This window comes from Cinclus cinclus, chromosome 23 (assembly GCF_963662255.1).
Source record: "Cinclus cinclus chromosome 23, bCinCin1.1, whole genome shotgun sequence".
Classification (NCBI taxonomy): Eukaryota; Metazoa; Chordata; class Aves; order Passeriformes; family Cinclidae; genus Cinclus; species Cinclus cinclus.
Window position 1 is genome coordinate 7,082,500 of NC_085068.1, and position 21,506 is coordinate 7,104,005.

General features: G+C 47.8%; 1 protein-coding gene across 1 annotated transcript; it reads left to right on the plus strand.

Moving 5' to 3' along the window:
• Positions 1–616: 616 nt before the first annotated feature.
• Positions 617–20,847, plus strand: MXRA8 (matrix remodeling associated 8). The gene is made up of 11 exons (XM_062507634.1): positions 617–669; positions 3,781–3,797; positions 7,298–7,600; positions 9,043–9,144; positions 9,198–9,214; positions 12,697–13,138; positions 17,476–17,634; positions 18,055–18,085; positions 18,598–18,674; positions 19,842–19,919; positions 20,771–20,847. Exons 1-11 carry the CDS (start codon positions 617–619, stop codon positions 20,794–20,796), a joined length of 1,305 nt encoding a protein of 434 aa, XP_062363618.1. The 3' UTR covers positions 20,797–20,847.
• Positions 20,848–21,506: the final 659 nt, after the last annotated feature.

Here is a 21,506-nt window from a genome sequence, read left to right on the forward strand (position 1 = left end):
GTAATTTTACTTTGAATATCCCAGCAGCAGCTATTCTATTTCCTATTTTATACTCTATTTCCTGACTTTATACTCATTGTAATTTTCCTGTAAAATACCCAGCCCTTGCTTACAAATCACAGGACAGGGTAAATATTGTTCTCTAAGTTGTCTTTGGAGACTGGAGCTGGAAGTAAAACCATATGAGGAGACCAAGATGAAAACCCCATTGAAGGCAGCAGAATAAATCCAGTCTGGAGGAGTGTCAGACAAAGGGAGGAACAGCTGGATCAAGTAAAACACGAGGAAAATTGTTTCCATCCCTAGGGGGAGGGAGAAAGATTTGTTTTGTCAGCTCAGAGCGATGTGGGATCAACTTCACCCGATGAAACTTTGATGTCAGAGTCAGGGAGGGCTCAGAAGGGAGGAGAGGGATCTGCAGAAAAGTGTGAGGGAAGGGAAGGGAAGGAGGTGGGGAGTTGGAGGTGGAGTAATCCTGCAGAATCTGAGCTGCTGTCCTCAGCTCTGGGGATGTAAATTGATGAGGTCATAGTGTTTGCCACTCACAGAAGAGAAAAAGAAAAAAAGTCTTCAAGTTGTTTTTCAAGAGAGGCGAAAACTCCGAGAAGCCGAAGAAATGGAGCAACTTGCAAAACTCCTCCTGTGGCAAATTTTGCTTCAGCAAAGTAAGTTCTGAGCTGCTGGTGTGGTGTTACTTGTTTTTATTTCAGCTGCGTGATGGGGCTGGGGGTGGGCTGGGAGATTTTGAGCTGTTATCTTTGTAAGGTTTTGTTCAGATTCCTAAACTTGCTCTCTGTTTTCATCTGGAGAGGGGAGGGAGTTGTGGGTTTCCTCTGCTTTTTTGGGGAGAGAATGGAAAAATGTTTGAGGTCGTTGGAGCTCTGTTCAGCATGTTTGTACAACCTCTTTTTTTTTTTTTTTCCTATCAGCAAATTCAAACCAAATAAGCTTGAGTGTGAGTATAGCAAAGGTTTCACAGTCAGATTTACAGGGCATAAGGTTAATTTTTTATGTTTGAAGAAGCAGAAACAGCTGGTGGTGTGCGTGTGTGAGGGTTCAGATGGAGGGAACAAAAGGATGTGTGGTTTTTGGGTTTCTTTCCCTCCTGTCAGCAGAAAGACCAACACAGAATTCACTTTTGGGTAGCAAGGTTCAAGAAAGGAGTAGGAAGTGAGAGGCAGAAGTTTTTTTAGGGACTGGTGACCCCCTGCTCTTTCGAGCCCTTTAAAAAAGCTGTGGCTGACACCTGAGCCCCTCAATTCCTCAGCACAAAGGTGGAATAAGGTGAGGAGTTGTCCCTTTGGTCCCTGATTATTCCCCTTTCCATGTCACCATGGCTTTTGCGATGCCCCGAGGCCAGGTTTAGGAATTGGCAAATGCTGGGATGGGTTATAGGGACAGAAGGATTAAAGTGTGTCAGAAATCTGGGGTGTGGGGTGGGTTAAAGAGGATGAGGAGGAGAGGCCCCAGTTCTGTGCTGCAGAAGCACCAACCAGTCCAGTGACTCCCAGTGAGGTTTGGCAGAGCACCCAGGGCAGGAAGAGCAGGTTGGGCTGCTGCAGAGCCAAAGCTCCCACCTGAGCATGGATGAGCTGTGACAGAATTTCAGGTGCATTTTGGATTTACCTGGACGCACTCCGGGCAGCCCTGAGCCCGCCCAAATGAGGTTATAACTCAGCAGTGAGGATGGGAAGGGGAGAAGGGGGGAAATCTGTGACCCCTCCTTGCAGAGGAACCACTCCATCAAGTGTTAAATGTCTCAGGGAGGAAGAGCTCCGTGTTTGGAGTGGCTCTACAAAACCACTCCGTGGGCCTGCAGCCAAGGAGAAGCTCACAAGGCACGGCAGGGATTCTAAAGCTCAGCTCAAATCCCAAAAACAGCTGGGACAGATCTCTGAGGGATCCTGTCTGTGCCCCAGGTGGGGATTGGCTCCTTGTACACAAGGTTTTCCCTTTCTGCAGAGACAGCACATTCCTGCTCTCTGCATGTTCCTGCCTGCAGGGAGTGCTGGAATTGTTGGGGCTGGATGGATTTTTAAGGGCTCTGACTTCCTTCTTGGAAGTGGGAGACTCTGCTGCTGGGAAAGTTGTCCCAGGAAGCCTTGAAAAATAAACAAACACAGAGATTTAGAGAAGATCCCAGTTCAAAGCCTGGCTTGAGCATCAGTGGGCTTTGAAGGGAAATTCTGTTTTACTGAGAAGCCTGGACAGGAGGTGAGTGGGTGAAGTTTAGGAGGAGCTGTTTTCTCACCAGATGAGCCCAGATGTTTCTCCTGGTTTCTTCCAGATGAGCCCAGATGTTTCTCCTGGTTACTGCTCAGTGGGTTTAAAAACCCCGGCTCCCAGAGGAGAGCTGGGCTCATTTATGTCACTCTCACCTTGCTGCTGCTGCATCAAAAGCCATCAGGGCCTCTCAGCCCCCTAAAGAGTCAGGATGGAGCCACTGCAGCTCCCCAGAGGGTTTGGGGACAGCGTGGTGGCACAGGCTGCTGCTTTTCCCAGAATTGTGTAATGACCCTACAGAGCTCATTAAACCCCCTCCGAGCAGAGGGATTCATGGGGGAAATGAGGAATCTGGGGAAGAGCCTTTCTGCACTGGCTGTTTTTCATCCCCCAGGAAGGAACAGGAATTCAGTGGTTTTATCAGCACGGAGCTGAGCAGCAAGCCCATGTGTGCCAGGAGGGAATTCATCCCAGGATTGTTCAGGCAGGACTCAGGGGACAGCTTTCTGTGCTTGCCCTGCTCCAGGGACACTGCCTGGGGAGCTCAGAGCATGTCCCACATCTTTCACAGCCCGGGCCTCTTGCTTCTAGTTTGCCCACTTCTGTTGTTTTTATTTTTTTTCCCCCCTTTTTTTTTTCTTTTTTTTTTTTTTTTTTTTTTTTTGTGGCTTAATTCTTCGCATGAAAAATGGATGGGATTCAAGAAGTGAGAGCTGGCTCTGCCTTTTACAAGGGATTAAGAAATCGTTTTCCCCTTCCTCCACTGTGGGACCACAGAGTATCTCTGGGATCCTGCTGAGTCAGCACAGAATGTGTCAGGGGACAGCAGAGAATTCTCTTTTATTGGTGTTTTCTTGTTGTTTTGTTTTGGTGTTTTTTTTTTTTTTTTTGTGGTTACATCACCCAGAGAAGACAAAGTAATTCTCCATCCCGTGGAACTTGATATTTAAAAACGAAAGCCACAGTTGAGTTCTGTGTTGACAGCTCTGAAGGCAGCTGAGGTTTAGAAGCTCCAGCTCCTGGAGTCCTGTGATGACAGAGGTCAGAGCTGTCACCAGGTGCATGAAGATGCTTTGGTTTGACTTTTGACTCACCAAAATCCTGCTTCCAGCTGACCCCAGTGCTGCAGTTCATGAGCTGTCACCTCCCCTGGGCTGTGGCTTTATCTCTGTTCAGAAGCTGCTGTGTCATAAAATCCCTTTTTAAAGCAGGGCTTGGTTGCTCTGCTTGTCTCACACAGCAGAGGGAGGACACTGAAAAGAGAAAAAGGCTCATTCCTCCTTCCACTGCTGCTCTCTGCTCAGGTTATTGAAGGTCAGTTGTTCTAAATTCCATTTTCTCCAGGCGTGCAAGAGATCAGAGACATCCCAGATTGCTCAGATTTCTGAATGATATCATTCACAGCTCTGTCAAATAAGTTTGAGCCTTACCCAGGAGCTGATGGATGTGTGCACATTTCCAGCATGGCTGGGGAATCAGAACAATCAGTTCTTCCTTCTTTGTCTGCTGCAGTTCCTGTGCCTCTTGTGAAGAGTTATCCTTTTTTCCCTTTTCTAGAATTTTGCTGCTTGGCTGTAATCCCACTTTTTTTTTTTTTTTTTAATATTTGCACCATTTTGTCAAATTATGGATGATATCCTAGGGCAGGTTCAGATCCAAAATTTCTGTCCAGACTTTGTGTGCGTACACAAAGTGAGAAACCCTTTCTTTCCCACCTCTCTGTGCTCTAAATTCCAAATTCACCTCTTCTAGGATGGCTTTTGTTGTGATGTTCAATGTCAACCCAGCTTTGTGTGGCAACAGCCAGGAAGTCACAAATCCGGTCTATAAAATGCAAAATATAAAATCCACAAACTCTTCCCTGGTCCCAGCAGGACACAGCATCTCCTCCATCACTGAGGGGCAAACCAGAAACACCTTGGAATTGCTTTTTGAGGAAGCAACAGCATTCCTGGCTGATGTTTTAAGAGTGGAGGGGGAAAAGACCTCACAAAGCATCACATTTTCTTGTCTGAAAGCTGTTCCATCCCAGCCAAGCCCCTTTTTTACTGACAGTTGTGTTTGGAAGTGCTGGAGAAGTGACTGTGGCTGCCCAAGCTCCAGCAGCTCCAGAAAGGAAAGGAAAAAGGGGAAGGGGAAAGGAAAAAGGGGAAGGGGAAAGGGAAAAGGGGAAAGGGGAAAGGGAAAAGGGGAAGGGGAAAGGGAAAAGGGGAAGGGGAAAGGAAAAAGGGAAAGGAAAGGAAAGGAAAGGAAAGGAAAGGAAAGGAAAGGAAAGGAAAGGAAAGGAAAGGAAAGGAAAGGAAAGGAAAGGAAAGGAAAGGAAAGGAAAGGAAAGGAAAGGAAAGGAAAGGAAAGGAAAGGAAAGGAAAGGAAAGCCCTTGCCTTTGGACTTGGTTGTTTATTAAATCTTATCTGAAGTACAGAAAGTTCAGCACCACTTGTAGCTACCAGCTAGAATTGAGCAAAGTGGAGCTGAACCTAGCAAGCTGCAAGGTCTCTTAAAGCTAAACAGTCCAAAAGAGAATTAAGTCCTTTATTATTTATACTTTTAACCCAATAACCAAACTCCTGTGACCCGCAGTGCAGCACTGACTGCCCAACCAGAAACCATGAAGAATGAAGAACACCAAAAAGGAGACAAAATCCTCCATCTTATCCCATACTTATTACTATATTATAAAAAATCACATTAAAAACCCTTCACCATGTGAAATCACACACTTTTATTTAACTACACACCCGTGATTTTAACTCCATCACTCAAATTTAGAAGCCTTCTCCACATCATCAGGTTAAAAGCAGTGTTCTCAAGGGGGTCAGTGCCAGAAAGCACAGAAAGCTCAAAAATCCCAAATTTCTGGGATCCAACACTTGCCCTGGCAGGTGGAAAGGGAAAGGTGCAGAACCAGGTGCTGGTGTGAGCTCAGAGCTTTGGACGGGTTGAACTTTTGTCCTTCGTTAGATTTACAAAATTCTGCATCGGTAAATTCGACGCTGCTCCGTGTTTTTCCCATTAGCCCGGAGGAAAGGAGAGCAGTAAATGCCTTCATTCCTCTGCCCGAGCCAGCAGAGGATGTTTCTGCCGCACCAAATCAATTTGTTGTTGGTTCAGGGCTCTGCAAGCAGCCTCAGACAACATTCCCCAGCTCTCAAAGCGCCGTTCGTGTCACGACATCGCCTTGCCCCGGGGCAAACCTCACCCATTCAGCCACAAGGACACCGGGACACCTCTGCTGTGCTGGCAGCTGCTGGCCTGTCACAAGGGACACCGATTTTTCCTGGCTGATTTGGTGCTGTGGAAGAACTTTTTTTTTTATCATTCCTTTGTTTTTCTAAGCTAAAATCTGAGTCCTGGCTTACAGCCTGTCAGGAGAGACAATCAAATGATGGAGTTATGGTCTCTCTTTCTTATATACAAAGAGCACAGATCCTTGTCCAGGATTTGATTTTTCTCTTTGTGATGCTGAGGTTTTAAATGTAAGAAAAAACACCTCCTATGTGAAGTGCCTTTGAGTTCAGCAGAGAGTGCTGCTCATTTTTTGTTCTCTGCTGTCTCTGCCCGGTGTTTTGTGATAGAAAAAAGGGGTGGAAACCAAGTTTATTCTCAGCACTTTGGGGTGTGCTAAAATACCCCCAGTCTGGAATTGAATTTTAAATTAATAAATTCCAGGGCTAAAGAAAAAAAAAAAAAGACAGTCTTTGTCTGGAGGACTTTGTGCCTCTGACATTAGCAGGACAAAACCTCCAATGATTTGGATGGAGCCCACTTGGGTTTGGCTGGGTGGAGAGATGAATGAATGGTGGTGTTGTGTCGGGAATCTGTGTTGGGAATCAAAAGCCTGATGCCAGGAGACCTTCTGGACCCCTCCCACACAAGGAGCAGGAGGGACTGGACCAGAGAGATGCAGAATCAAAGGAACTGCTTCATCTCTGGCAAAGTCCTTCCTGTGTGGATGTGAGTCATGTGAGCTGGGGAGAGCTGGTGCATCCAGAGATCACAGAGAGCTGTGCAGACAAAGTGGGTGCAGAACAGCCAGATATAAACATCAGGGAAGGGGAAATAGGTGGAGCAGTAACAGAGGTGGCTGCTGACTTGGAGTGTGTTTGTAGCTTTTTTATCCTTTTGTTGGCAGTGACGCTCTTTATTTTCTGCTTTGACAGGTTCTGTGTGCTCATATTCAGGTGAGTGGCATCTCTGTAGCTCTGCCAGGTTTTGTGATCGTGAGGAGGAGTGGGAGGGACCCTGATTCCATGGCATGCACTTTCATTCCTAACTTCCATGGATTATGATCCCATGCACTGGTGTCTCTAAGCCTGGATTAAATTGGGGGTCAGGATTGGGAAGGGTGGGCAGGACAGCTCGAGTGGACAATCCTGATAACAGGCATGAATGAAATCTGCGTGTTAAAGTCTTATTTCTTAGGAAAAGGTTCTTCCCCCTGAGAGGGGCACTGCCCCAGGGAATGGTCCCAGCCCCAAGAGCTCCAGGAGCTTTGGGACACCACTCCCAGGGATGCACAGGGTGGGATTGTTGGGGTCTCTGGATCAGGGATTCTCTGTGTCCCTTGCAGCTCAGGATTTGATGCTCTATGACAGTGCCCTGTGTTGGTCTTGAAACCAGAACCAAAACCACACAGAAATCCTGGATCCCCACACCATTAACTCCACAACCCTACAAATAATTTTTTTTTTTGCTATTTTTCTCCTGATTTTTCAGTCCCAGCCGATGCCTCCAACCCCTCCAGCGTGGTGGTGTCTGTGCTGCCCAGGATTCCCAGGGAATGGTCCCAGCCCCAAGAGCTCCAGGAGCTTTGGGACACCACTCCCAGGGATGCACAGGGTGGGATTGTTGGGGTCTCTGGATCAGGGATTCTCTGTGTCTCTTCCAGCTCAGGATTCTTTGAGTCCTCTATGTTATTCTTGAAACCAGAATCAAAAATCTGCAGAGATTCCAGCACGAGCCTGACTCCAATACCATTAACTCCACAACCCTACAACTCTTTTTTTTTTTTTTTTTCCTTTTTTCTTTTTTTTTCCCCCCCTCCCTATTTTACTCCTGATTTTTCAGTCCCAGCCGATGCCTCCAACCCCTCCAGCGTGGTGGTGTCTGTGCTGAACATCAGCGCTGTGCTGGGCTCCCAGGCTGTGCTGCCCTGCAAGAGCCACCGCATGGTTTGGACCCAGGACCGCCTCAACGACCGGCAGCGCGTGGTGCACTGGGACCTGCTCAGCTCCTACTATGGGGACAGCAGGATGGAGAGGCTCTGTGACATGTACTCGGCTGGGGACCAGCGTGTCTACAGCTCCTACAACCAGGGCAGGATCCTCATGCCCGAGAATGCCTTTGCAGATGGGAATTTCTCGCTGGTGATTAAAGGTTTGGAGCTTTTTTTTTTTTGTTTCGTTTTGTTTTCATCTCCCCCTTCCTCCCTGTGGAGGGTTTGGGGCTTGATGGAATTTGTGCAAAAGGTTGGTTGGAAAAGGTTGGAAGGCGCAAATGGTTGGTTCGCAGCGTGTTTTTGGTAAATGAGTTTAATACCAGGTTTATTCTCGGGAGGAATTTCAGGGTTTGGAAGGGGCTGCCCAGGGAGGTGGGGGAGTCCCCATCTTGGAGGTCTGGGAGGGATCTCAGGTGTGCCTTGACATCTGGCTGTCCTTGACACCTGGAATTCAGGATTTCAGGCTCTGGGAGCAATCTCAGGTGTGCCTTGACCCCTGGCTGTCCTTGACACCTGGAATTCAGGATTCCAGGATCTGGGAGCAATCTCAGCTGTGTCCTTGGCACCTGGAATTCAGGATTCCAGGATCTGGGAGCAATCTCAGCTGTGTCCTTGGCACCTGGAATTCAGGATTCCAGGATCTGGGAGCAATCTCAGCTGTGTCCTTGGCACCTGGAATTCAGGATTCCAGGCTCTGGGAGCAGTCCCAGTGCACTGGTGGCACTCAGGGGTTACTTGTGCACCTCCAAGTCTATCCCAGAAAAGCTGCACAGCTGTTCAGCAGATCAAAACCCTCTCAGCATTTCCAGCTGTCTAAATTCCTGCATTCCTGGTCATGCATATTAATTAATTTCTGCTCCTTGGGCACTTAGGGAAGTGGAGCTTCCAGCTGGAGATTCAAGGCAGGAAGAAGTTGAGGAGTTGACCCCAAAACCATGCTCTGGTTTTGCTTCAAAGTGAAGGCTCCAGTTGGCCCAGGGGATTTTCAGGCTGGATACAGGAGGATTTTTTTCCATGGAAAGGGTTGTTAAATGTGGGAATTGCTGCTTAGGGAGGTGGTGGAGTCCCCACCCCTGGAGGTGTCCAAGGAAGGACTGGACATGGCACTCAGTGCTCTGGGCTGGGTGACGAGGTGGGGATTGAGGTTGGACTCAATCTTGGAGTTCTTTTCCAGCCTCTGGGATTCTGGGAGGTTCTCTGAAGCACTGAATCTTTTATTTGCCTTTGAAACAGTCTTGTTTTAAAAGAAAATTTGGAACAACCTGAAAGCCACCTGGGCTTTTTGTGGCCCTTTGTTTGTGATTCAGTTCCTGAACTATGAACACTCCATGGTCATTGTTCCTGTGCCTGCTCTCAGCTAAACCTAAACCAGCTTCCTCTTTTCCCCTGTTAATAGAAATGCCTTCCTCACAAGAGCAACAATTATTTCATTAGGTGACCAAATCATTCTATTTGTCCCTGCTAAACCCATCCTGGTGATGAGGATGGCTTAGAACAAATTTATTTACATCCAGATAAGGATTTGGGAAACTGCAAATGACACAAATCATCAACGTCTGGGTGTAAAACACTGAATCCCTCTCTCTTCCCTGCCCTACAGGTGTTGCAGAGAGCGATGAAGGCACATATTCCTGTAATCTTCACCATCACTACTGCCACTTGTACGAGACTGTGAAAATCCAGCTGGTCGTTGCCAAGAGAGGTGGGTGTGGTGAGAGCTCCAGGTTTTACAGGTGCCACAGGAGCTTTGGCAAGCACCAGCAGAGCCTGCAGCTCTCTGTGCTCAGAGTTGTGCACCCAACCTCCGTTACATGACTGTTGAAGGGACATCTGTGTGATCTGCTTTAGATTCTTGCTGGAGGTTTTCTAAATTTCCTCTTTAGAAGTTTCTGCCTCTTGCCATTGCGTGGGTAAGTCGAGTGCCTGAGCTGGGGTTTCTGAGCTGTGTCATGGGGTGCACAGTACAGGAGCTCTCACAAGAGTCTAAATCCTCATGGTTGTTTTGCACAAAAACCCATTCCTACGCCGAATTGTCCATCTGCCTCTCTCAACAAAATCCCCCTCTCAAATTCAATGAGAGTTTGAGAAGGGGCCAGTCTGACCCATCCACAACCAGCCGGTGTGTGTGGCTGTAGAAGAGGGTAAACAGAGCCATCTGATGGCTGCCCTTTGCAGAACTAGCACGTCCTTTCTGTGTGCCAGCAGTCATGATTGTGCAAGCAGATTTGTGTCTGCTTCCCTGCGTTTCAGAGGGATTCTTAAAATCCTCTCTTCTTCCTTGGCCAGGCAGTGCCTGGAGCCTGCTCAGCTCAGGGTGTGCTCTTGGTCATTCCCAAACTCTCCCTGCTGCAGCAGCAGCATCCCCTTGGTGACAATCCCCCCTCCTTGGTGACAATCCCACCCCTCTGGTGACAATCCTCTCCTCTCTGGTGACAATCCCACACCCCTGGTGACAATCCCCCCTCCTTGGTGACAATCCCACCCCTCTGGTGACAATCCTCTCCTCTCTGGTGACAATCCCACACCCCTGGTGACAATCCCCCCCTCCTTGGTGACAATCCCACACCCCTGGTGACAATCCTCTCCTCTCTGGTGACAATCCCACACCCCTGGTGACAATCCCCCCCTCCTTGGTGACAATCCCCCCCTCCTTGGTGACAATCCCACACCCCTGGTGACAATCCTCTCCTCTCTGGTGACAATCCCCCCCTCCTTAGTGACAATCCTCTCCTCTCTGGTGACAATCCCACACCCCTGGTGACAATCCCCCCCTCCTTGGTGACAATCCTCTCCTCTCTGGTGACAATCCCACCCCTCTGGTGACAATCCCCCCTCTTTAGTGACAATCCCCCCTCCTTGGTAACAATCCCACACCCCTGGTGACAATCCCCCCTCCTTGGTGACAATCCCCCCCTCCTTGGTAACAATCCCACACCCCTGGTGACAATCCCCCCTCCTTGGTGACAATCCCCCCCTCCTTGGTAACAATCCCACACCCCTGGTGACAATCCCCCCTCCTTGGTGACAATCCTCTCCTCTCTGGTGACAATCCCCCCCTCCTTGGTGACAATCCCACACCCCTGGTGACAATCCCCCCCAGCTCACCCCCAAGGACCTGTCTGTGCTCTGCCTGCTGAGTTTGCCCTGTACTCAAACCCCACCTCGAGTTACCTTAAGCCCAGCTCTAAAATGCAGCTGCTGCCAGCTGCAGGAATCCCACCCATCCCCACCCAGTAAAGCCCACCTAAACCTCAGGATCACACCCAGTGGAGCTGCAGGGCTGGAGATGAGTCTGTGCTGCTCTCCCAGTGCAATAAAAACACCCCGAGAGCCCCAGCCTGCTCCTCTGGGCTCTGCAGTTTCTGTTCTTGCTTCTCAGGAGCCAAACAGAGCAGTGCTGCTTCAGCTCCTCCAGTAATTAGGGCCTTTGTGGGTAGGAAAGCATTTCCTGCTCAGAGGATTGGGATGAAGATCCTCGTTCCATTCTTAGCCTGTGGAGGGAATTTGCTTCCTGCTTTCTGAAGCAGGAGATTAACTCTGAGTTAGGAGGAGGAGAAAGTGGCTTTGCTTCATAAAATGGCCAGGGATGTAGAGGATAAAGGAGGATAAAGGTGGGTTTTTTTTACTGAGTGCTGAATTAAGTGTGGAAAAGCCAGGATTGTTCGTGTTCGTGCACGTTCAAGCTGTGCCCCCCGGCACTTTTAAGATTTTGGGAGGGGGGTGTGTTATGGGATTCCATTCCTGTGGAGTTTTAGGGTTCCAAGAGAGCAATCTCAGGTGTCTCTGGGTGTCCTTGACACCTGGAATTCAGGATTCCAGGGTCTGAGAGGAATATCAGACTGGAATTCAGAACTCCAGGATCTGGGAAAAATCTCAGCTGTGTCCTTGACACCTGGAATTCAGGATTCCAGGGTCTGAAAGGGATTTCAAACTGGAATTCAGGATTCCAGGCTCTGGGAGCAATCTCAGCTGTGTCTGGCTGTCCTTGACCCTTGTCCTTGGGTGAGGATTTCTCATCAACCACCTCTGCAAGACCGCAGCGTGCGACAACAAATCGTCCTAAAATTTTGCTGATTTTGGCCAAGGAAAGGAAACCTGGGAAGGAAACTTAAATCCATTTTATGAGAAAAGAACAGGACAGGTGTGGATAAAAACGGGACGGGTGGTGCAAAATCCCCACTCCTGTAAGAGCTGAAATGAAGGATGCAGGGCTCCAGGAGGCTCTTTAAAATTCTGTTTATTGTGTCCAAATGCTGCAGCAGTTCACGGGTGACAGGAGCCCAGCCCACAGGTGTCAGCCTCACCTGTGGGTTTGTCTGAAGCCACTCTAGTTCTGGTAACAATGCATTATATACTTTTTATTGCAGAGCATCTTAAAGCATATCAATAATATGCAATAATATCAACAATAATATCATAATATATAACCAAACAAAATCAATAGTTTTGCTGTTACCTACAGCCTATCATAATTGCTAATGTTCCCATATTCATGTTACTATTTTCCAGTCACAACAACTTAGTGTGTTACAGTTGTAACTAGAAGGTTTTTTTAGTTTTCTTGCAGTGGAAAATTTTGAAACCTTTCTATCTACTTGCAGCATGGCATTTTTGTTTGCTTGTGAAAATCTTTTTGCTTGGTAAAAACTTTTTGTTTGAGGTGGGTTTATCCTTTGCTGTGAGTTATAAAACCCCTTCCAACTCTATTTATTTACCCTTTGGCTTTTAGTTATCCAGTAAGGCTAGCTCAGTACATCAAAACTGATGTACATCAGTTCTTAGTACATCAAATCCTTCTTCAGATTCTACATTCAAATATATTTCTGTTATACATACACACTTGTAAGACTTAATTATCAAAATTCAATTTCCCAACACACTCCAGAGCTGCATTTCCCCACCAGGTGAGGAGACCGGCGAGTACTGGGACAGTGAGATTTGTTACACGTACACACCTATAACACTTAATTATCAAATTTTGCTTTCCCAACATGCTCAAATCTGCATTTTCCCACCAGGTGAGGAGACCAGCATGATTTCTGTTATACATACACACCTGTAAGACTTAATTATCAAACTTTTAACTTCCCAACACTCTCCAAATGTGCATTTCCCCACCAGGTGAGGAGACCGGCGAGTACTGGAGCAGTGAGATTTGTTACACATACACACCTCTAAGACTTAATTATCAAACTTTTACCTTCCCAACACTCTCCAAATGTGCATTTCCCCACCAGGTGAGGAGACCAGCGAGTACTGGGACGGCGAGAAGCCGGTGCTGGTGGCCCCGGAGGGCAGCACGGTGACTCTGCCGTGTGTGAACCGCCAGCACATCTGGACGGAGCGGCACAGCGAGGAGGAGCAGCAGGTCGTGCACTGGGACCGGCAGCCCCCCGGCGTGCCCCAGGACCGCGCTGACCGCCTGGTGGATCTGTACGCGTCCGGAGAGCGCCGCTCCTACGGACCGCTCTTCCTGCGGCAGAAGATGAACGTGAGCCGCGGAGCCTTCGCCCTCGGGGATTTCTCCCTGCGGATCTCGCACCTGGAGAGCGCCGATGAAGGCACCTATTCCTGCCACCTGCACCACCACTACTGCGGGCTGCATGAGCGCAGGATCTACCACGTGTCCGTGATGGAGCCGCAGAGGGAGACGAAGGTGGTGAACCTGACCAGGCACGGGACAGCCCCGGCTGCAGGTCAGTGGTCTGTGCTGGGGAGGGTTTGCAGGAAATCCCGCTGGGAAGAGCCAGGTTCTTTCCTTTTAGTTGGGTAAATTCCTCTGTCACAGAGGAAGGTGGTGAACCTCACCTGTGGTCTCTCCTGTGGAGGGATCATAGGGAATCCCGCTGGGAAAAGCCAGGTTCTTTCCTTTTAGTTGGGTAAATTCCTCTGTCACAGACGAAGCTGGTGAACCTCACCAGTAAACCCAGCTGTAGGTCACTGGTCTGTGCTGGGGAGGGTTTGCAGGAAATCCCGCTGGGAAGAGCCAGGTTCTTTCCTTTTAGTTGGGTAAATTCCTCTGTCACAGACGAAGCTGGTGAACCTCACCAGTAAACCCAGCTGCAGGTCACTGGTCTGTGCTGGGGAGGGTTCGTAGGGAATCCCGCTAGGAAAAGCTAGACTCTTTTCCTTTAGTTGGATAAATTTTGGGATTCTGTAAATGGGTTAGCTTCTGAGTTCCAATAGGATTCCTCTGCCACAGAGGAAGAGGAAGGTGGTGAACCTCACCAGTGGCCCCAGCTGCAGGTGAGTGGTCTGTCCTGTTGAGGATTTGTAGGAAATCCCTCTGGGAAAAGCCAGCCCCTCTCCCTTCAGCTGGATAAAACCATGGGATTCCTCTGCTGTTTGTGGACGTGGCACTGGCTGCTGTGGTCCAGCTGCTGAGGAGTTGTTAGGTCATGGGTTGGATCTTAAAGATCTTTTCCAACCTGCATCGTTCTGTGATGCCGTGGACTTTTCACGGGGGTGGGGGGGGATCCACAGCTGCATCTTTAGGGCTCTGAAGAGCTCAGCCCCAGGTGATTCCAGGCTGTTCCCATCCCCTGGAGCTGCACTGGGGCAGTGAGGATGCTGTGGGGTGTCCCCCCATCGCTGGGCTTGATGCCTTAGGATTTGAACTTTTCTCTTTATAACCCTGCAGTTCTTTAGTGTAGAACTGTGAACTCCGTGCTCAGCGTGAGCTGCAGCTTTCCCACTTTGCTCAGACACAACAATTCCTCTCCAGGCCTGGGAACCAAGGACACCTCACTGCTCAGGTGAACAGAAGTGGGGTCAGTCCCCTTTTTGCAGTGCTGTGGGCACTGTGTGCTCCTGTCCCCTCTGCCCCAGAGTTCTGCACTGCTGACAGGCCCTGAGGCAAACAGCCTGGTCAGCTTTGAATTTTTGTATTTTTGTATTTCTGTATTTTTGTACAGCTCCCTCTCTCTTTTTGTTGAAGGTGTGGCCAGGGCGTTGATGCAGCCCTGCCTTTGCTGTCCCAACTCTTCCCACCAGAATTTCTCTCCCCTTTGCACTGCTGGTGTTTAGTCTGTGCAAGGTGCCAGACCATGCAGAATCAACCACCAGGAATTTTCCTCCACCCTTCAGCTTTTTTTTTTTTCTCATGTATGTGTATGTGCCATAAACCAATTTTCATATTTTCCACTGCACTGAGCTATCATCTGTCAGCCTGTCCAAACTCAAAACCATCACACTTCACTCAGGCAGAAAAAACAAAAATCCCAAGTTTAATATTTTTTTTTAATCTTTTGGGTATAGTTCTTTATTAACACTTTAAAATATTCATTGTGTTTTAATATTTATTGGCTGTTTAATATAGAATTTTGATTTGCTTCATACATTCTTAAATAGGTTTATTCTCCTGGAGAAATTGATTTTCTCAAGTCATAGAGACCTAAACTTTTTCCCTGGGGCCAAGGTTGGTGTCCAGAAAATCCAGGCAGTGCTGACAAGAGGTGGCAGGAAACCAAGACATCCAAATATCAGAGTTCCTGCACACAGCCCTTGAGCCTTATCCACAGATGGAACCCAGGTCTTGTTTCCAGAACAGTTCACCCAGAAATTTATTCCTCTCTGTCCTGGACAATGCCCTGAGGAGTTCCCTACCTGCTCAGGAAGGAGCTGGAATTTCTGAGTGATTTCACCTGAGCTTGGCTGTGGTGCCCTCAGTGCTGAAGGAGTTTCCCTTCCTGGCAAAAGCTGCTCCCAGTGACAAAACCAGCAGCTTTGGGATGAGCTTTGTTCCACCCCTCAGCTGAGGGGGGTCACAAAAATGTGCTGAGTCCAAAAATGTGCCCAAGTGGAGACATCCAGAGGTTTCCTTTCCCTGGGTGCAGCAGGGGAGGCTGAGGCATTGCCCCACGTCACAAAAAAACTGCCTGGAATTCTTTTTGGGGACCACGACATAAACAGGGAGGCAATAAAGGAAACTTAAGGAGCTTTCTTTTTTTATTTTTATTATTTTTTCTTTTTTCTTCAGGCAGCAGCCTCAGCTCCTGGCCTTGCTCCAAGCTCCAGAGCCATTCCCAGACAGGAAAGTTCATCCTGTTTGGAAGAGAAGCAGGGGCTCAGCAGTGTAAATGTGCTGATGTCCTCTCACTCAGAGCATTTTTACTCAGGGTTTGCTCTGCAGGAGGTGGCTGAACAATCTGGTGTGTCTCACGATGAGTGCTAAAATATTGGCAGAAAAAAACCAAAACCAAACCTTTGCCAGGTTTGTGGAGAGCTCTCCACCTTTTCCAGCAGGAGAATTTGGTCCTTGGCACTTGGGAAGAGTCATGCTAAGGAATTTCTGATCTAGGCTTTTTTCCCCCCCCCCACCATTAGGATTTATTTTTCAGTGGTTAAAGTGTCCTGGGAGTGAATTTGGGGCAGGTGGATGTGAGATGTGCTGAGAGAGATCAGATCTTGGTTAGAGAATCAACCTTCCTCACCCCAGTTGAAATGAGGGTGTAGGGTCTGTGTCATTTCATGATCCTGCTCTGGCCACTGACATTCCCTGGGGTGACTGAGCTGTCCCTCCGTGCCTCAGTTTCCCCAGGGATAAAATGGGATATATTCCATTGCCCAAAGTTTTTAAATCTCCTTTTTTACTGCTTGTTGTTGCAGCGACCTCCTCGGTGTTGCCTAAAGTTTAACCCAGCTCTGTCTTGCAGTACTGTGGGAAAGCAAAAAGGCAGGAATAGAATTCCTTCATTTTCTCTGGCACCACCTCATTATGGCAGAAAGGAGCCAGGGATGTGACAGAGCTGAGCTGTCACATGTGCTGTTTGCAGCTTTGCAAGTGGGTTTCTTGGTTTGAATTGATATTTTTATTTTTTAGCTTGGCAGGGTGGAAATCCCGTGGTTTTTCCAGCACTGTATCCATGGAGCACAGGGCATCTGGAAATGCCAGAAAATGCAGAGTGCTGCTGGAGTGGAGCACTGGGCCACCAGAACAGAGCACGTTTCTCATGCTTTTTGATTTTCTAGGACTGCTGTTGGCATTGGCAAACGCTCAGCTCTGGTTTCAGAGTGTTTATTTCAATCCACTCATGCCTGATTTGATTTTGTTTTCGCTGGGTTGGTGTTTTTAAATGAAACAAACTGCCCAAAAATCTGGAAGCTGTCCCTGTGCCGGCACTTCCAGAAGTGTCAGAACACATCTGCTAAAGGGCACTGTGGTTTTTGAGGTATTCCCCCCACTTTTCCCCTTATTCCCTCTGGGTAATTAGCAGGGGGAACTCCCAAGGGAATGGGATGTGAGGGCTCCATCCTGTTCTTGCCTGGTTCTCTGTGAGAATTAATTCCCTTTGAGGGGTGAAGGTGTCATTTCAGCTCTGCTTTGAAGGAAAAAAAAAAACCAACAAAAAAACCCAAAAAACCCCCTGTTCCAGCAGAGTCTTGAGGGATTCCATCCATGCCTGGCCTGGCTTTCTCCATTCCTCTGATTGTTGCAAGCAGAGAATTCACTTCCTCTTTACATGTGTAAAACATTGACCTATTTATTTAAGACCTGCAAAAAGAAAATATTCCATGTAAAAGTTTGGAGCTCCTCTTCCCTGTGCCGTGGAACAGAAATCCTGCTGCACCCGCAAAAGGAATGGAATCTTTTTTGGGTTTTTTTTTTTTTTTTTTTGGGGGGGGGGGGGGATATTTATATTATCGATTTTTATTTCATTTCAAAGGCAACTCATTTTTTTGGCATTGAAAACTCTTCCCACTCCATAAATTATAACCCTTGGCAAGGAGGGGATGCAGTGTGGAGTGTGTGTTGAAAGGGACCCAGAGGAGACTTTTGTGACCCTGTGGAAGGTTTGGGGTTGGCTTTGCTCTGAAATTCCCCCCTGCAAGAACACTCTGGCCAGGGATCACTGATCCCAGGGAAGGGACGTCCTGTTAAATCCTGCTGAAGAGCACAGCATCTCCCACCTGCCAGAGGTGTAAATCAGGCACTGATTTACCCTTTAATTCTTGAAATTCAGAAATACTCCCACCTGTGATCCTGCTTTTCTCTGATGCCACTTCCAGCCCTCCCCTGTTTTCCTTCCCTCAGATCCAAACGTGGTCAGGGGCCACAATGTCATCAATGTCATCATCCCTGAGAGCAGGATGCACTTTTTCCAGCAGCTGGGTTACATCCTGGCCACTCTGCTGCTCTTCCTCGTCCTCCTCATCATCGTGGTCCTGGTGACGCGCAGGCGCCGGCAGAGAGGTGAGCCCAGGGCAAACCTGTCCTGCCCTGCTTGGAGGGACATCCTGGCACGTCGTTCTGCAAATCATTCCTGCAGAGAACAGGGATCTCCTCCTGGAAAACCAGGAACCTGCCCAGTGGGGAGGATTTGCAGGGCTGGTGGGGTGAAAAAAATGTCCAGGTTTTGATTTTATGGAATTGTTGGGGTTGGAAAAGATCTCCAAGGTTATCAAGTCCAGGTTTTGCCTGAATCCCACTTGGGATTTGCTGAGTAGGAGGGAGAAGGAAAGCCCTTCAGGAGTGGGATTTATCCCCGGGGAGCTCAGGTGTGCAGGGGACTCTGTGGGATCCCATAAAGGGATCACAGCACACAAAAAAACCCCAGCAGGAATGGATCTGGACCGGCTGTGACTGCTCATTCTGCTTTTTCCTCCTGGTTAGGTTATGAGTACAACGTGAAGAAATATGGCGAGTGAGTATAATTAATTATAATTATTAATTGGGTTTAGAACGCATTCCCATGAGCTCATGCCTCCCCCTCCTCAGCTAAGAGCCTAAACCAGCTGAAAATCTGGTTAGGAGGAGGAAGGGGAAGGAGAAAATGCTTTGTGGGGCTGATTTGGCAATTGAATTTCCTCTCGTTACTCTTTGGGAACTGATTCAGGGATGAAGTTTCTGTGAGATGTCCTTGGGAGCTGGTGGGAAAGGAATAATGCAGAGATCTGCTGTGAGATGGGGCCAAGATCATGGACTTGGGCTCCTCCAGACCTCATTTTGTATGATTAAAGGGAAAGGGAAAGATAAGGAAATTCCAGGATTGGCTGCCTGTTGTTCTAAGATCTGGAAAAACATGTGGGGGGAAAAGAATTAAACGTTAAATAAATTCTCTAAAGCAGCATTAGAAAAGCTATTGGGGAAAAGTGTGAAAGGAGCCAATTATTAAAGGATGGAAAATACAATTTTCCACCATTATTCCCTTTTCAGGAAGGATGTGAATCTTAAAGAGTTTACAGTGGACACGACAGATCTGACCCCACACAGAAGTGAAGACATCAGGCTGGGTAGGTATCCCTGGCCACCAAACCAGGTCAAAATCCTTAAATCTGGAATTTCTAATGGCACTTGGATATTTTCAAGTGACTTAACCCATCCTTTAACCTCTGGACTTTGACCAGAATTGGGTGAAGAGAAGTCCTGAGTTAGTTGAGTTCATTGTCCCCACCTTCTGTTGAAGCCAGTTTGGTTTAACTTTCTGATTTCCTCCTCCCTGCATGTCAGATCATTCAGTGAACATTTGGGCCTTCTGTCAAGATCTGAGGTAGCAATTAGGACAGATAAACAGAGAAGGAGAGGAAGAAAATTTTGCAACAGAGGCCCTGAGACAGAAAAACCACAAATTTCCCTGGAACTCGTGGTAAAGTGCAGGACACTGGGGAGAGGAGAAGGAAGCTCATTTCACACTGTGAATGGTTTTTTATTTTTGGGGGGATTTATAGAACTGATCTGGGGAATTTCCAACATTGCTGAAGATAGATGCTGCTCCTTGCAGGGGTTGGAAGGTGCAGCCTTGAGTTTGTTTTGTCAATAATTGATGAGGAGTTGGTGCTTGCTGGGACTTGGAGTGAATTTCACAAAAGTGATGCCCTTGTCTGCACCACCCTGAGATTCCTGGGGCTTTGTCATGATGCCAAATTCACACCAACTGCAACTTGCTTGATGAGCCAGGAAATAATTGTCCCTTTGATTTTTTTATTTGCATCCCCAGTAAAGGTACAACCTTTAAAAGAACAAGCTGGCAAAGCTTAGGTCCCAAGAATTGCTGTAAAGCTTCAATAAACGAGAGAGAGACAAAATTGGAAGTAAAGAAAAGAATTGCAGAGGGTGGGTTGCAAAAATCCTTCTCTGTGTGTGCCAGGAGAGCAAAATCTCTGGATAATTGCATCAGTCACCTCCAGGTGAGCTTTGAGGAGATAATCCAGAGCTGGAAGGATCTGTGGTGCCTGTGAGGAGCAGGGAGATGAAGTTTGCACAACTGGTTAATGCCAGGGGCTAAAATGAAGTCAGAGCTGTTTTCTTGCTGAGTAACTCCACAAATAATTCCTAGAAATCAGAGGTGCCAGGCCTAGAGCACATCGAGGAAGGACTGATCACCTCTGTCTTGCTCATAAAACTCTTGTTTTCTTTTAACATCCTAATGCTTGTGTGAATTCTGCTCCTCCCTCGCACAGATTACAAAAACAACATCCTGAAGGAGAAGGCTGAGCAAGCCAGAAGCTTCCCAGCAAAGAACATTGATTTAGACAAAGGTAATCACGACTTTCTTCCCTTTAATTGGTGGCTGCAGGGACTTTTCTGCTGGGCAGCAGGAGGGAGGAACAGTCCATCAGTGAGTGACCTAGCCACAGCCAAAGAGGAATGAGAAACCTCATGGCAAAAGCAGGAATGAGAAGCCAGCTCCCTTCCCATCCTTTCATCATGGAGCCACAAGATGCAAGCAGTGATTAGGCTTTTAAAAGCTTTGGGCATGGCATAAATGGGATTTTTTCTTGATTGGAGAAAGCAAGCCTGGCAGGGCTGGGACAGTGCCTGCTCTGCTGTGACCTCAGAGGGAGAGAGACAGAGCCCAAAAATGTCCTGGCGTGGTGTTTGGGCAGAAAGCACTGTGCAGAAAGAGAGTGTTTGGAGTTGAATTAATTTATGGGTAATGGGCAGTTACTTCATCCAAGAAAAGCAAACAACTCTCCCTCCCTGGGGGCTGAATCTCCTCTCGCTGATCCAGGATTAATTCCCAGGGTTGTGCTCCTGTTTGTAGGACAGCACTTCTGTCCAGCAGGGCTTGTGATCAGCTCTGACATTCCATGACTCATGGCAGGGGAATTAGGATTTAATAAATGGGGTTGAATTGACACCAAGCAGGGAATGGAGAGCCCAGCAGCTGTCCCTGATGGAATTCTCACGGCGTTTTCTCCTGCATCCTGCAGGGTGGATCTGGGCAATCATTTTACCCACAGTCTGTCTCACTGAGGGGGCTTTTTGATATCAGGGTTGTGGGTGACTGCAGATGGTCACTCTAGAAATAAATCCATATTTTTTCTGCTTCTTTGAATGGTTGGAAATCTCTCTCCAGGTGCTGACCCCAGTTTCCATTTGCTTTCAGATTTCAGGAAGGAATATTGTAAATGAAGATACTCCCAAGCTGCTGGCTGGACCAGAAGCTTCCATCAGAGATAGATATGTGGAAGAGAGATGCCTTTTCTTAATTCCATCTCCCTCCAGTCCCCATAGAATTTTTTCCACATCCACTTTTTCCCCCCCCCAACAAGGGTGGCAAATGCTTCATGAAAGAGTTAAACTGTCTTGTGTGCATTTATGGGGTTGGGTTGCCTTTTCTTCCTCTGTTCTCCCAACCCTCCCTTCCCCTTTTCTTTCTTGACAATTATTGTTGGATTTTATGCATCAATGATTTTTATGAGCTGAATCAGCAGAGGTTTTGCTTTGATGTTATTGCTTTAAATAAAACCACCTGCATCACTAATACTGAGCCATCATTACACCAGGAGTTTTTCCATGTGGTGAATCCATCAGGATAACCATGGCAAAGGCTGATCCCTGTCCTAGGCTGGCATAAATCATTTCACACAGATCTTTGCACGTCCCAGGTGAAGCACCAAGAGCACAGCCCTCCCAAGTGGCAGTGCAAAACCTCATTTTATTTGGGAAAATGTCATTATCCTCATTCTGCAGGGAAAGGGAAGCGCAGCAATGGCTGAGGGCTCAGCACAGAGCTGAACTCTGCATTTCTCGCCCTGTATTTGTTGATTTGTTTGTGTTTCAGCACAGACCCAGGTCAGGTTTGGCAGGAGCAGGCTGGATGCAGTGGCAGTGCTGTAAAT

Bases quoted from the DNA above. Each gene is read 5' to 3' on its own strand.
- MXRA8 (XM_062507634.1), top strand. From the start codon at position 617: ATGGAGCAACTTGCAAAACTCCTCCTGTGGCAAATTTTGCTTCAGCAA. The intron at 18,675-19,841 runs GTAGGTATCCCT...TCCCTCGCACAG, and splicing joins AAGTGAAGACATCAGGCTGG to ATTACAAAAACAACATCCTG. The intron at 19,920-20,770 runs GTAATCACGACT...ATTTGCTTTCAG, and splicing joins GAACATTGATTTAGACAAAG to ATTTCAGGAAGGAATATTGT.